Source organism: Enhydra lutris, unplaced genomic scaffold (genome assembly GCF_002288905.1).
Source record: "Enhydra lutris kenyoni isolate GAN:26980312 unplaced genomic scaffold, ASM228890v2 scaffoldscaffold21, whole genome shotgun sequence".
Taxonomy (NCBI): domain Eukaryota; kingdom Metazoa; phylum Chordata; class Mammalia; order Carnivora; family Mustelidae; genus Enhydra; species Enhydra lutris.
In genome coordinates, this window is record NW_019154105.1 from 72004880 (window position 1) to 72021605 (window position 16726).

The 16726-nt window shown below is 41.6% G+C and overlaps 1 protein-coding gene across 1 annotated transcript in view; it reads left to right on the top strand.

Moving 5' to 3' along the window:
• Positions 1-14983, top strand: part of LOC111149194 (ring finger protein 150) — a 259632-nt gene extending 244649 nt beyond the window's left edge. Inside the window, exon 7 of the mRNA XM_022506139.1 lies at positions 13528-14983. Coding sequence (XP_022361847.1) covers positions 13528-13646 — 119 coding nt within the window. The 3' untranslated portion in view covers positions 13647-14983. The remainder of the gene's footprint in view (positions 1-13527) is intronic.
• Positions 14984-16726: the final 1743 nt, after the last annotated feature.

The following is a 16726-nucleotide window of genomic DNA, read 5'->3' on the forward strand; positions in this document are numbered from 1 at the left end:
ACCTCGTCACTATAATCAGGGAGACCAGTCAGGAAAAGGAAATCACTCTTGGTAGTTAAAAAGAAGGGAATTTAATATAAGAAGTTGATCACAAAATTCTTGGGTAAAAATGAATGCCAAGCTTTACCTCGCACCATACATAAAATTAACTTAAAATGGATCATAGATCTCAACATGTGATTCACCGCATGAATAGCACAAAGGATAAAAATAACAGGATCGTCTTGATGCAGAAAAAAATCTGACAGAATTCTATACGCTTTCCTGATTTAAAAAACACTCAACAAATTAGAAATAGAAGGAAATTACCTCAGTGTATTAAAAGTCACATATGAAAAGCCCACAGCAAACGTCATACTCAGTGGTGAAAACCTAAAAACTTTCTAAGATCAGGAACAAGGCAAGGATGCCTACCCTCATCACTTCTATTTGACATAGTACTGGAAATCCTAGCCAGAGCAGTTAAGCAAGAAAAAAAATAGGAAGCATCCACACTGGAAGGAAAAAAGATAGCTAGGTGTGAAGATGACATGATCTAATATCTAGAAAATCCCAAAGATTCAATAATTAAAAAAAAATTCCTGTTAGCACTAATCAATGAATTCAGCAAAGTTGCAGAATACATAATCAGCACACAAAAACAATTGCTTTTCTATAACACAGTGAATAAACTAAAAAGGAAATTAAGACAATAATTTACAATAACACCAAAAAGAATAAAATATTTAGGAATAAATGTAACTAAGGAGATGAAAGACTTATGTACTAAAAACGATAGAAGATTGCCAAAAGAAGGGTGCCTGGTGGCTCAGTCAGTTAAGCATCTGACTCTTGATTCTAGCTCAGGTCATGGTCTCAGGGTTGTAAGATCGATCCCTGTGTCAGGTTCTACACTGGGCATGGAACCTGCTTAAAATTATCTTTCTCCCTCTTCCCACCCCCCTTATTCCTTTTCTAAAACAATCAAAAAACATTTACAAAAGAGATTTAAAAGACACAAAATAAATGAGAAAATACCCCATAGTTATTGGTTAGAAGACTTAATATGATAAAATGTTCATACTACCCAAAGTAATCTGCAGGTCCAATGCAATTCCTATCAAAATCTCAGTGGCATTTTTTTAAAAAGACTTACTTATTTGTGGAAAGAGGGAGAGAAGGGGCACCTGGGTGGCTCAGTCTGTTAAGCGTCTGCCTTTGGCTCCAGTCACGATCTCAGGGTCCTGGGGATCTAGTCCTGCATTAGGCTCCCTGCTCAGCAGCTTGTCTGTTTTTCCTTCTTCCTCTGCCCCTCCCCCCCCTTGTGCTCTCTCTCTCACTCTCTCAAATAAATCTTTAAAAGAAAAAAAAAAAAAAGAGAGAGTGTGAGGAGGGCTAGAGGAGAGGGTTCTGGGGATCTGTTGCACAACAATGTACATATACTTGACGGTATGTCACTATATACTTGAAAATTGTTTTGAGAGTGAATTTAATGTGTTGTGTCTTTTGACACGCACGAAGTCTGGCTGTTTTCTATGTAGTTTACATATACTTACCATATAGACCCAACAATGCACCTCCAGGTGTTTACTGAAGAGAAATGAAAATTTATGCCCTTTCACTCCTATGTGGAATATAAGAACAGCACAGAAGATCATAGGGTAAGGGAGGGGAAACTGAATGGAAAGTAATCAGAGAGAGAGACAAACCATGAGAGACTCCTAACTAAAGGAAACAAATGATCGCTGGAAGGGAGGTGGGTGGGGGGATGGGGTAACTGAGTGATGGGTATTAAGGAAGGCACGTGATGCGATGAACACTGGGTGTTACACGCAACTGATAAATTATTGACCACTACATCTGAAACTAATGATGTACTGTATGTTGGCTGATTGGGTTTAAATTTTAAAAATTTTTTAAATGTATGCCCTCAGAAAGACTTGCAAGCAAATGTTCATAGCCTGATTCACAACCGCCAAACACTGGAAATAATCCGATGTTCCTCAGCTTGTGAGTAGATAAGCCAACTGGGATACATCCGCCCAATGGAATACTATCCAGCAATAAAAAGAAATGAACTATTGATATATGCAGCCTCAGGGACAAATTTCAAAATGAGTGTACTGAGTGAAAGGAACCCAACACCAGAGAGTACACGCTATAAAATGGCATTATAGAAAATGCACCTGAAACTAGAGCCCTGCTTCTTTGCTGGGAGTGATTTTGCCTCTCCAGCGACATTTGGCAATGTCTGGCGCCCTTTTGGGTTGTCACAGCTGGGGAGAGGGAGGTACTACTGGCAATCAGTGGGTAGAAATCAAGGTGCTGCTAAACAGGCTACAATTCCCAGGACATTCCCCCGCCCCACAACAGGGAATTATCCACCCCTAAATGTCCATTATACCAGGGTTGAAAAAATCTGATAGTTATTTAGAAAAAACAAACAAACAGATCAGATGTCACCTCGGGGCAGTAACAGAAGGATTGATTGACAGTAAGGGGCCCTGGGAAGGAAATAGAAGTGCTCACTATTTCAAAACACCCTCGGGATTATAATGGTAGTTGCACAGATATATACATCCATCAGAGCTCATCAAATTATACACTATTTTTTTTTTATTTCAAATAGGCTCCATGTATAACATGGGGCTCAAACTCATGACCCTGAGATCCAGAGTCACATGCTCTACAAACTGAACCAGCCAGGTGCTCCAAATTACACACTTTAAACAGATGCAATTTATTGCAGGTAAATTATGCTTCAATAATGTTGATTTAAAAAAAAAAAAAGAAGTGTATCCAGTGGTGTCACTAAGAGCTCCTGAGCTTGCACCCACTATTCTGATGTTGCCAGAGCTGTCTTGCTTCTGCTGGGGAAGCCACCAGCACTGAGTCTACCTAGGAACTCACATTCCTCCCCACTCTGATTCTGTTGAAACCACTGCCAACACTTCCAGAACCCACAACCCAAACCAGAAGTATGGTAGCTTCCCTCCTTGGCAGGACCTCACATAAGCCCGCTGGCAAAGGAGTCTGGGAAATGCAGCACCCAGTCTTCTAGCTCCCTGTGAACCCGGAGAGGGCAGGCAGGGTGGTGCAGAGTAGCTATGAGCTACTTCCAGCACATAGCTCACCATCATCCAATATCCTGAGGTACAGTCCAATCCACATGCCTTGACGTATACTCTGGTGACACCTAGTCACACTGGGTCCCCTGAAAAGAATGCCGTTTTCCCTCCTCCCCATACTTCCCAGTGCCAGTTAGATCTCACCACTGGTTTACCTATGACCTACTTCATGAATCCCTTTGGTTACCCATTTGGAGGCAAAATTCTCCCCACCCCTCTGTTTCTTTAGCATTTTATTTATATTGCCTTTAGCAAGTATCACCTTGAATTAAACTTGTGTTGAGCAAGAATTACTAGATCAAATTCAACATAAAAGTAGGGTCTGTTTTAGTTCATCTTTACTCCCTCACAGCTCATCTCCAGTGTTGGGTGCCTATCTAATAAGCTGTTCAGTAAATACACGTTGAATAAAAGAGTGGTTAAATAAATTGATGAATGAATAAATGAAGTCTGTAGATAATTTTATACAATTATAAAAATGGGTACATCTGTATATTTGCCTACCTCTCTAAATCTATCTGGAAGCTTGCACTTTTCTTTACTTTTTTTTAATTCCAATTATACTCACATTTATCAAGAACCTTCCATATATCAGATACTGTGCTTAATGCTTACGGTTTTCTGTATGTTGTACTAATGGGAGATTGTAAAATAGCTATTAATAATGTTAATAAATGTTCACTAGGCTTTAGGTCCCTTCCTGCACAAACTAATATGAAACTATCACAAAAGGCACATTGTCCCTTCTTTTGGCACTTAATGAGGAATTACTCAATGAATGAACTGTTCATGAAATCTGTAAGGAGTTTGAGCAACTGGACGAAATCATTCCCCTCCTGCATGAAGTGTCACAAGGATGGAAAACCAATGACAAAGAGATAAAAGCAAAGTGAAATCATAATGATGTGATCTTAGTATATAAGCTTCCCAGGAATTCTCCTTCCCCAAGTTTGCATAAAAATAATGCTTTAAACCTTCCCACCTGAACGGGAAGAATGAATTTTTCCCATTTGACCTCAACACATATCTATTTATCATTATGGAGCAAGAACTTAAAGAGGCCACGGCGCTGGTTTTATCAAAACAATTTCAAAGTGACCTAGCCAGATGGATAAATTTATAATGAATTCTTTTTCTTTTAAAGATTTTATTTATTTGTCAGAGAGAGAGCGAGAGCCCGAGCAGGGTAGCAGCAAGCAGAGAGAGAAGCAGGCTCCCCACTGAGCAGGGAACCCGATACGGGGCTCTCTCCTAGGACTCCGGGATCATGACCTGAGCCGAAAGCAGATGCATAACCAACTGAGCCACCCAGGTGTCCCCAGATGGGTAAATTTATATTGTAGCCCTGGAATACTTAGTTCCCAGAGGTGGCCAAGTGTTGTCTGTAAGAACAGCTTAACAGCCACATAAATATCTGACAGCTCTGTGTTCCAGAAAGGTATAGTTGCCAATATTGCAGGCTTGGGTAGAGATTCCGTTTCTGCCCCTTTCTGTGCACTTGACTTTGGACAAGTTGGCTTTACCTGTAAAATGTGTAGCAGTCATCGGGGTCATCATACATCTACTTCAGAATGTCATTGTGAGGAGCGCCTGGGCGGCTTAATTTGTTAAGCCACTGCCTTCGGCTCAGGTCATGATCGCAGAGACCCGGGATGCGGTTCCACACAGAGTTCCACATTGGGCCTCCAGCTCCGCAGAGAGTCTGCTTCTCCCTCGGACCTTCTCCCCTCTCATGCTCTCTCTCTCACTCTCTCAAATAAGTAAATAAAATCTTTTTTTTTTTAATGTCATTTTGAGACGTGTAGGAAGGAGTCAACACATTCTAGCTATTATTGATAGTATCGCACAGCTGTGAGGAAGGTGGCTCTCGGGCCTGCATTCTCACAGCAGAAGCCCCTCCCAAGAGGGAAGATTTAAACCGAATCAGAAGTTGATCTACTCAGAAATTCTTGTTAGGCAAAAGAAATAAGGCAAGGAATCCATGCGAAAGGGACACATTTCCTTATTGAAAACACTCTGCATTTGAAGTTGAACTAACTTGCCCACCAAGATCATGACAGGGAGTATGTAGGTAGTGCCTCAGCTCTAAAATATCACATTTCTGAGAAGAGATGATAAGATAATGTTCTAAGTCAGCCGATCTGGTTGAGCCCCCCTCCTGTGGTGCTCTTGCATCATACAGTGGTGATTGGAAATGATGTCTTATTTTCAAGAAGGTAAGCGTTGGTCGCAGTGGACGGAAGGGTGCCATTTTTCTCTGAGACCTTATTTTTCAAGTACATGGGGAAAAATAAGCTTTTATGCGATGCAGAGCGGCTCTCAGCATGTAACCCCAGACCTCCTGGAGAATCAGGACACGTGGGGGACTGTATTCATCACCACCTTATTTTCTTTCAACACAGAGAACACTTACTCTGAGGGCAATGTTTGTTGATTCTTAACAGAGGAGGACTTATTCCAGCCGGCTACTGCTCTACGCCTTCTTTCATAAGACAGGCAGTAAATATCAAACTTCATTCTGGGAAGGATAATTTTCTGCTTGAGCTTCGAATAACCATCATAAAGAAACAAGTAGGAAAGCAGTGACTTCATATGAAAAGTGTCATGTCAAATAAATAGAACATATAGGCAGTGAAATGTAAACTAAAATATGCATTGAAAAGAAAGGCAAGCCACTCTTTTTGCATACGGCAGCGTGTTCTCCAACTCACCCAGGATGCAAAATCTCTTCAGTGAATGGTTCTTAGCCTTTTTGTGGTTCTGTAAGAATTTAGTGAAAGCAGTTTTCATACCAGAAAAATGTATGTATGCGTATGACCATATAAGCATGTATGGAATTTTAGGTACCTGGGTGGCCCCGCAAGTCCACTAATCCTCAGGTTAAGAATCTCACCAAGAAGTATAGATATAGTCACGTTCGTGGACTCTGGAGTCAGATCTAGGCTCAAATTCTACTTCTAAGTCTTACTTGCAGTTTAAGCTCAGGAGGTTTTTAACCTTTCTGAGCTCTAGTTTTATCGCCTGAAAATAGAAATAATACTATGTCATAGGTTGATTTTGAATATTAAATTAGATAATCTGTTTAAATACTTAGTGTAATCCTAGGCATGTACTAAATACTCAATAAGCATTAAGATTGCTATTAGCTAATAAAATACCAAACTTGAGCCCTACAGTGGCCAGAGGGAACTTTAGTTCAAGTTCAATGCTACAGACGTCTGCCAAGTGCATCCTATTTCGGGAGAAGCATGGTGGGATTCTGAAATGAGAACACTGACAGGGACATGGGGCTGAGCCAGGGAAGTGCCAGGGACAGACGAGGTATGCCAACACCAGGTGACACAGATCTCGGGGTCTTCTAATCTCAGGAGGGAACTTGGTCATGCAGGCACATTTTATTATACACCCTTCTACCAAACCCACAGCAGAACTACAACTGCAATGCCCATTTCACAAAGGGAAACTGTGAGTCTTTAGGTAATTTTTTATATATTAAGAAAGAGATAAGCCAAAGATATTTATAGTTTATGGATTAAATGGAATAAGTCCCAACACTAAGAATTTTTTGGTTAATCACAGTTAGGCTACTGCTGGATTGTACTTACAATTACATGTGGAAATGTATGAAAGCAGTAGTTAGGGGTCAAGAAAATAGGTTACAAAGCTCCATGTAAATTGGAGTCTTTTCTGCCCACTCTCTCATCAGATGCTCGCTAATGCTGTGATAAAGACACTCAAGACTGTGAAATTAGATGACAGAATTAGCCTTAAAACCCACCCAACCAAATCAGTAATACTCACAGTACCTCATTTCCTTGGGTATGGATTGTTAATGGTGAGTCAGTGACTATGAAGGACATATTTAAGAGAAAAGAAGGAAATGAATCAATGACACAGTATTCTCTGGCCATTTTCAGGCTCTTTCGGAGCTTACCCTCCTCTGGTGTTCTTCTGCCCTCCCCCTAAATATGAGGTTTTCAGCTGATCTCTCTACACAGCCAAGTACCATGAACCAGGACAGCAGACTGTTAGACAGCTGTGGGGACCCAGACCGTCTTTGACTTGAGCTAAGCGGGGCAGCACTTCCTCTGTTCCCTTCAATTATTTTGTTCCAGGAATTGGGTGTATATTGCCAGGTATTTATTTTCCCAAGATAGATTTCAAATCTAATTTTGTATGTAAAGTAGCCTGACATTTAAATATTGGTAACTAATTCATACTTTAAAAGAAAACATGGCACAGGCAGAACGAATCACGTTGGCGTCATGAGTTTGAGTTTTTGGCAGTAGGTTTCGGTGTTCCGGGGAGATCTGTCCCTGGTGTTTTTCTCTATAATCTTTTGCTGGAAACACCTCATCTACTCTCCTGGTTGCAAATTGCTGAAGCCTCTCACTTCACGTATTGCCCTCCCGACTTCTGTATCTAGCTGCCGACCCCATCTCCCTTTGTGAGTCTCACGGGCCTCTCAAACATGGCGCACTCAAAACTGAACTCCTGATCTCTCCCCACTGGTTCATCTTCCAGTTCCTCCTGCTGAGTAAGTGGTACCTATATTGCTCAAGAAATGTGGGGTAAGGGGTGCCTGGGTGACTCAGTGGGTTAAGCCTCTGCCTTCGGCTGGGGCCCTGATCCCAGGGTCCTGGAATCGAGCCCTGCATTGGGCTCTCTGCTCAGCAGGGGGCCCGCTTCCCCCTCTCTCTCTCTCTGCCTGCCTCTCTGCCTACTTGTGATCTCTGTCTGTCAAATAAATAAATAAAATCTTAAAAAAGAAAAAAAGAAATGTGGGGGTTATCCTTCACTTTCTCCTCTCTTGCCGCCCTTGCCCAACCCATCACCCTTCTGTGTATCCTCTTCCTAAAATATTTCTTCAGTGGGTCCCCTTATCTCCACCCTGCTGCTGTACCAAGCCATCATCACGTTTTGTCTGTTTTGCTACAATAGTTTCCTCCAGATTCCCTCCACCCTTTGTCCTACCAATCTGTTCTTCACTTAACAGCGAGGGTGATCTTTTAAAATATTAAGTGGATCCTATCGCTCTCTGTTTCAGTTCTCTCCATGTCTTTACAATGCATGAAATCCAAGAGAAGAAAGTAGATCAAGTAGGTGTAATACTACTGCATCCAGTGGACTGAGAGTATTTTTTTTCCATATGTAGGCATCAAGATACCTACATCAAAGGGTTGTTGTGAGGATGCAGTAAAGGCCGATGTTATTTCTGCATTCCTTTTATATCAGCTTTTGCAGGGAAGGAGGTAATATTCCATGAACATTTATATTGTTAATAGCTACTTTACACTTCCCAATTAGTACCACCTACAGAGAACCTTCTAAATGTTTTAGTGACAATGGGTTTCCTTTGTATTATTGTGGCCTCAAAGTAAAACATCTTCCTTAATTAAAAGATAAAGCCCTGCTTTTAAAAAATTATGGCACAAACTAAGTTCAATTAAAAACACAAGATGGAGTAAAAAAATAATTTCGAATGTGTTCAAATCATTTTTTTTTAAGTTTTGACATGGAAAATGATTAGCTGATATGCTTGATGCGATGCTACATTGTAAAAATTGAGCCGCTTTTTTTTTTTAAAGATTTTTTATTTATCTATTTGACAGAGAGAGAGATCATAAGTAGGCAGAGAGGCAGGCAGAGAGAGGAGGAAGCAGGCTTACCACTGAACAGAGAGCCCGATGCGGGGCTCGATGCAGGGCTCGATCCCAGGACCCTGAGATCATGACCTGAGCCGAAGGCAGAGGCTTAACCCACTGAGCCACCCAGGCACCACAACTGAGCCGCTTTTTGGCAAGTATCTGATTTCACTGATTCGAATTCCTCTTTGCCTGGAGCTGTGCAGGACGGTCAGTTTCCGAAACAGCATCATGAATTCAGCAGCCGTAGTTCCATCCGTCCCCATGGCCTTTCTTTCGATTCCCAAGTTCCAGTTTAGAAAACCCCACAGTGGGAATGAATCCTTGAAATCTGCAGAGGCTGGTGGCTTGAAAAGCCAGAAGTTAGGGTGAGAAGCTGCCACTGCAGGTTACATGGACCGATCTTTATAGAACTCTGACTAACCCAGCCCTTCATCTGGGCTGCCTTTGTTTTTTGTTGTTTTTTTTTTAAACTAGATATTTATGAAAGTCATGGAACCACTCCATGATGAGCTTCTTGGTTGACTTACAGTGTAATTGCGAGCTGAAAATTTTGGCTGCTCATGAGCTGAATTTGTTCATGGACCACTGGAGGAAAAAAAAAGAGGGAGAAAAAGAGAGATTATATCTCCATAATTTAACCCTCATTTTTTATCTCCAAGAATAAGAATAATTTAATTCACTACACCTCAAATAGTGAATTCTCCCGTTTAGTATATGCTTGTATTAAATATACAACAGACCTTTTTTGATTAAGAAAAAAATATTTTAAATTACAAAAACAATAATTTGGAGGGCTGTGCTGAAAGAGAGGCTTATAACTTTGTTCCTTGGTGGGAATTCTTGTAAATATTCATTGAGAAAGCAACAGGTAGGAAAGACTGTGCTAGGGTGACATCAACCTGTACAGGTACAAACTGTAACCACTGGAAGGGACTGAAGATCCAGTCCAAACTCATTTTATAGACAACTGAACTTTAGCCCCAGAGGACAGAGTGACTTAGACAAAGTAACATGTAGAGTTACTATACCTGAGGCTAGAATAGTCTCATGAAGTAAAACAGGTTCCCAGTTCTTGTGCATAGAATTCTATTTCTCCTTGCAAAAATGATGCTTTAGGAGAGTGCTGAGCAAAACAAGTAGATTGAACATATGAAATTACTTCCAGCCTCTCCTAAAACCCCATATAAACTATAGCAAAGGGATTTTGTAAACCAACATGGATGGGAAAAGGTAAAAAGAGACAATAACAAGATATGGGCAACTGGGGAAAAAACGGATGAAGGGCCAAGGACTTAGTGGATCTGAGAAACAGAGCAAGCTCCTGTGTCCAGCTGTGCAGGTTGTGCACTGTCCCAATCTAGTGGACACTGCTCACTCAGACTCCAAAGTGAAGGCTTTCCCTAGAGTGGTGCTGAGCAGAGCCTGCACAGCAGCAAGCCAGAGCCCTGCGGAGAAAACAAATGCAAAGCAGCCGTAAAGGAAGGGAGAACTATCCCAATTTGCAAAAAGAATTCCCCAAAAGTCAGGGATTGAAAGTACCAGGTGGCTCTGGAGAAGAGGATAAATGGGAAGGAAGTGCATGTGCACAATTAAAAACGGGCTATAGGTACAGGTACAGATACAGGTTTCGTTAGCCTAGAATGTATTTTGTTGTGAAGTGTGGGGCAGGGATCCAATTCTGCCTTTTTTCTAAATGACTAGTTTCATTTAATATTTGTTGAGTGCCCCCGTTTTCAAATACGAAATACTTCTATCTGCCGAGAGCTGCTTCCAAAGTCTTATTCTAGCCAGGGGTCTGTCTACATTACTATGAGCTGCATGCATTTATGGGCCTAGGAAACCTATTAGAGCTCAGTTGTTAGGTTGGATATATTCCTGTGAAACAGCCCATTTCTCTCAAGCTGATTCTTAAGGTCATAACTTTTTGTTATTTCTGTTTGTCTCCTTTTAAATATCTTAAGAATTCATTGTCTTTTCCCATGAAAAAATGCTCCACATCACTCAGCATCAGGGAAATACAAATCAAAACCACAATGAGATACCACCTCACACCAGTCAGAATGGCTAAAATTAACAAGTCAGGAAATGACGGATGCTGGTGAGGATGCGGAGAAAGGGGAACCCTCTTACACTGTTGGTGGGAATGCAAGCTGGGGTAGCCACTCTGGAAAACAGCATGGAGGGTCCTCGAAAAGTTAAAAATAGGCTACCTTACGACCCAGCAATCGCACTACTGAGTATCTAAAGAAGACAAACAGGATTCAAAGGGGCACCTGCACCCCAATGTTTATAGCCAGCAATGTCCACAATAGCCGAACTATGAAAAGAGCCCAGATGTCTATCAACAGATGAATGGATAAAGAAGATGTAATACACACACACACACACACACACACACGGGAATACTACTTAGCCATCATAAAGAATGAAATCTTGCCATTTGCAACGATATGGATCAAACTAGAGGATATTATGCTAAGCAAAATAAGTCAGTCAGAGAAAGACAAACATCATACGATTTCACTCTGATGTCAAATTTAAGAAACAAAACAGATGAACGTAGAGGATGGGAAGGGAAATAAAAAGATGAAAACAGAGAAGGGGATAAACCATAAGAGATTCTTAACTATAGGATACAAGCTGGGGGTTGCTGGAGGGGAGGAGGGGAGATGGGTAACTGGGTGATGGGCATTAAGGAGGGCATGTGATGGGATGAGCACAGGGCATCATATGCAACTGATTAATCTAAATTGTTTCTGAAACTAATAATATACTATATGTTAAGTAAACTGAATTTAAATTAAAAAAAAGAACTCACGTCTTTCATAAAACTCATATATTCTCCTTAACTGTACGTCAACATGAAATAAATCATATCAGTGATTATCACAGCAAAAGTATTACAACCACCAGCTTCTTCTGTGCTTAGACATTTTGCCGGTCTTCCAGTTTCTTCAACAGGATAATGGAACATGCAAGCTCTTTGGTTCTAAAGCTACCTTTTTTTAAAGCCTCCCTTCAGAGTCCCTAGCTTGACCTTGCGCTCCAGGCGTATTTAAATATGACCTGTTATTATATGATGTATTATATGACATATTATTATATGATGTATTAAAGATGCCCATCTGTACAAGGCTCCCAATCGTGCTCAGACATAGCTATCTATACATACTATTGCTACTGCTTAAGGGATGCTTCCTTCTCAATCTTCTGGCTAGAATATGAGTTCTTCTTCAGGACTCATTGTAGACATTGTCCCCAATGGGAAGCTTTCTGAGTCAGCAGTGGGTCACATAGCCCTCTTCCCTACTCCTGTAACCCCTGCTCCTGCATCTTCCAGCATCATGCATATCCCACTGAGTTGGGACTGACTGTCTCCTGAAGGGCCTGCCTACTGGACAGTAAGCTCCCTGAAGACAGGAATCATCTTGCTCTTACTGACATCCCTCGCATCGAGCCCGATCCTTGGTACATAGTGGGTACTCACTGCGTCTGAGGGAATGAATGATATTTATTCCCTGCAGAATGTTTGGAAGTAAAACTGAAAAAAAAATTTTTTTTAAGAAAATGACTATAAATCCCCAATCTTGAGACAACTCTTCTGTCTGGCTTCCTGGCTTCTGGTTAACTTTGTCAGCCTCACTGCATACAAAGCTTTGATACTTCTGTTCTCACTTAAAAGAATCCTTGTGAGCATTTTCTTATGTAACTTCAAGTTCTTTGGAAGTATCACTTTAGTTATTACAAGAAGATGGTGCTCTAGAAGCAACACACGTTCCTTAGGTATTCTACATTGTTAGACTTTGTCACTTGAGATGTTTTGCTGCTATAAATTGTGCTTGAGTGAATATTTTTGCGTGGATACTTATGATACATTCTGGAAATGAAATTACTGAGTGAGAATGTCACAGTGCTACATGGAGTGTATCAAAGTACCTGCCTCAGTGTAATGCTATGTTTCTTTAATAAGAGTGCAGATTTTATTTAAAAAAAAAAAAGTAGTTCATTTTTACCTTATAGTTATTGGTCATTTATATCGTATTGCTCTATCATAGCGACCTGGGCCCGCTTTTCTGGTTAGTTTTTCTTACTGATTTCAAAGCTACATGTTGAAAATGCAGCCCTTTGGGAAATGTTCGCAAGTATTTCAAGTTTGATGTATGCCTTTTGATCTTATTTTTCATGTATTTTTTTAAGACTTTATTTATTTATTTGACAGACAGAGATCACAAGCAGGGAGAGTGGCAGGCAGAGAGAGAAAGGGGGAATCAGGCTCCCTGCTAAGCAGTGAGCCCAATGCAGGGCTCAATCCCAGGACCCTGGGATCATGACCTGAGCCGAAGGTAGAGGCCTAACCCACTGAGCCACCCAGGCGCCCCTTATTTTTCATGTTTTTAATATTTTTTGAATTTTATGCACATTTATCAATCTGTTCTTCTGTGAATTGCTCAACTGCTTTTCCACATAGAGTTTCTTGCCCTACTTTGATAAATTAGATATTTTTCTATGTAGACATATAGCTATATTAGTTTCTTCTTTACATTTAACTTATTTGGAGCTTATTTGGGGCTATCGTGTGAGATGAGGCTCTAACTAGTTTCTGGTTTTTGTGTTTTGGTTTTGGGTTTTGTTTCTGTTTTTACTAAATAGCCAATTTTTCTAATACTGTCTCTCGGCCATCAAAGAAATGTTCCTAAAGACAATCGTATAAAATAGCCAGCCTCCAAAGACATAGTTCAGTGTTGACCATGAACTTTGCTTTCTCCTCCCAGGCGAGCAGGAACCAGCTGTAAGCAGTGATTCTGACATCTCGCTGATTATGGCAATGGAAGTTGGACTGTCTGATGTAGAACTTTCCACTGACCAAGACTGCGAAGAGGTTAAGTCTTGAAATGGTGACTACAGAACAAAGGGGTGGTAGGACCAAGGGAAAGGGAGGGAGGAGGACCTCAAGAATTGGACCCGGCTACACACACCTCCAGAACCACTTGATAACTCCATGGCGCTCCGCTCAAGAATGGTAATGAAAGCAATATCCAAAGTCACGTTAATCAGGAAGTCGTCTCTCCATCTGTACAACAGTCCATGGCCTTGGCAGCTGGGAAGTCGAAAGCTGATTTTCCCTCCCATGTCCTTGTAGACACACTTCAGGAGCTCCTAAAACAGACCGAAAGGACACGCTTAGGGCTTCTTAGTTTTATTTCCTTTTCTTCCAGGTCTTGTTTTGTTGTTTGGGGAATGTTGTTTGATTTCTTTGTTAGTTTCTTTCTAAAGACTGTGTGCAGTTTACATGATGTCCACCCCTTCGGTTGACTCCAGCTTTTGTACAGAGTTCTGTTTCGAAGCAGCAGTTCCTGCTGTGACCGGTTTGTACGCTGTCTCTGAGATGAATGGCCTTGACCTCTCGGCATGAAGTGTGCTTGGCTTTGGGACGTGCCTCGGCACCCCGAAACAGTCTAAGGCCAGCTTTGTTAAGAATCTAAGTTCTTTCAAGTGGATCTTAAAGATCCTAGCTTCCAGAGACCCCAACACTAAGCTCTGAATCCACTGAGACTACCACTCATTATTTGCATTCACATCACGCTCGCTCCCACTTGCCAGGCTCTGTTAATGGCCCCCGTGATGTGAGAAGGAAGCTTCATTTTTGCCTGGATCTTACAGTGTTTGACTGAAATTCCAAACTCAGAAGTCCCCTCCTGGGCTGTAGCGCTGTTCTTCATGACTGTAGGGCTTGTAGCTGGGACCGCAAGCCCGTTTTTAAGACCAGTCACCGCATATTCTTCCCAAAAGCAAAATGTCTGTTATAGTGGTGTCCACAAGTCTGAATGAAACAGTCTTTTGTTCCTTCCACAAGTGGCTTCTGTAGGTGATGGAGGCTTCAGAAGAGACCCAGTCCTCTGGGAACCCAGTGTCAAACACACTGGGTTCTCCCAGGTGTGGGAACACCTGGGTTTTCCCTTAATCCCAACACATTTGTGTTAAAACTCACCAGACCTCAAGGAAGGGTTCATGGGAATCCTTGGCAGCTTGCTTCCTGGGCTCCCCAAGTACATCTAAATCTCAAGTGAGGAGGGATGTGTGATCTGATAAACCATTTGGTCTAAAAAGTACAGCATGGGGAATTTGCTAACCAAGTCTCTCCTAACGGAGAGAGACAAAGAGGGACAGGAAAAGAGGCATCCAATGGATACTGAAACCCACCGGCATTTTTAAAACTACTTACGTTTTTATTCTTTTTTCTTTCTTTCTTTCTTTTCTTTTTCTTTTTTTTTGTAACTATGACAGAGATGTGCTATTTTTTCAGTGGGGAATTTTGTAATTCATTTAGACTATCATGCAGAGATGACTAAGGCAGTGAATGGTTTCCCTGGACAATCACGGATCACCTCACCCTCTGTCAGAAGGCGAAGGCGGCTGCGTGGGTTACTAAGAAGGAAGGCTTTTCTCACTGAGTTATTTACATCTTTAACAAGGCTTTTCCACCTCATTACACTAATACTCATCCAAAAACCAGAGCTGGGCTGTGTCGTAAATCTCCGCTGCCTGCTGAAACGTAGAGTGGATGTCACAGGAGTGGATGGCAGACTACTGGTCGCTCTCCCCACCCCCCCGCCCTCGCTCCCATCTTTAATGATTCCCTATTCGATGCTTTCTAAGTAGGCAGCAAGGCAAGGAAAATGATGACCACCTTCAGAAATGTCACAGCTCTCTGGGAGTCTCACACTTCTTATAATGAAACCCAGTGTCAGTGTGCGAAGGCAGGCAGGGAGGAGTGAACACAGCACTGAACCGAAGTCCGGAGTCCGGGCTGAGTCACATGTTTGCTGAGCCTCACCTTCTCCCTCTGTGAAATGAAGGAGTTCCACGAGATGATGGCCAAGGCTCCTTCTGGCCTTGAGACTGCTAATGAGCTTTTTGCCCCGAGATGGGGGGATTGGGGGTGGGATGTCCCTTTTTTGGCAGATGGCGATGACATATAGCTGACTTCATACCTTGGGGAGGCAGTTTCTTCACACATAACGTACACGAATGGCTTTGGTGCTGAGAATGAATAGCGAGATGATTCAAGGTTGAAGTCCAAGTAGGAGTGGTTTTGTTTCGCCAGGTTTTAAAACAGCTGTTAGTCACAGAGTCTGTAATGTCCGGATACCTTCAAATTCTAGTCCTCGGTCTGGGATTCTTTGTCTCAGAGTGTTTCTTGTTCTTGGTCAGCATAGCATTACACTGTGTACCCTTGAGTCAGCTCTACCTGAAGCACACTTGGGTATTAACTTATGTCAAGTGGAATTAGAAGGATAATCCAACAGCAAAAGAAATAAAATTGTATTCCATACCCAGGGGAGAAAATGCCCTTTGCACTGCATACTTCTCCATATGATGAGTGTTGTCTGTTCCAGCTGGTGACCAGATAAATCAGGAATCGGTTGCCTTTGTACACCACAACTGTGGCCCCCCCATAGGATGCTGAATAGATGAGGAGGGGCCCAGAGCAGGGTGAGGGGCATCTGGGTGGGCTTTTACCCCAAGGAGGTTCTGCTGCAAAATCCCTGAGCCTAGGAGGCTCTCCATTTACCAAAGGTTTGTTTTCAGAGGATTTTCCTGTGGCTTTGGTGGTTTAAAAAAAAAAAAAAAAAGTTTAACCAGCATAGAAGAGTTTAAAAGAAATGAAAAACTTCTCCCATAGCCTTCTTCACCACCACCCCCCCTCCCCCAAAGAGTAAATTTTGAGCTGGGAACCCTCTAGAAGCATATGCAAACTTCATGTGTATTTACAGATGCGCATTCCTCTATAATGAGTGTCCAGCCTAGCACTATCCAATAGAAATATAATGCAAATCACTCATGTAAATTTTACATTTTCTACTGGCTACATTTTACAAAGTAAAGAGGAATGCTTCAAAATAATTTTAATAATATATGTAATCTTTTTGTTTCAATGTGTAAAAAGCATAAATGAAATCTTGTACATTC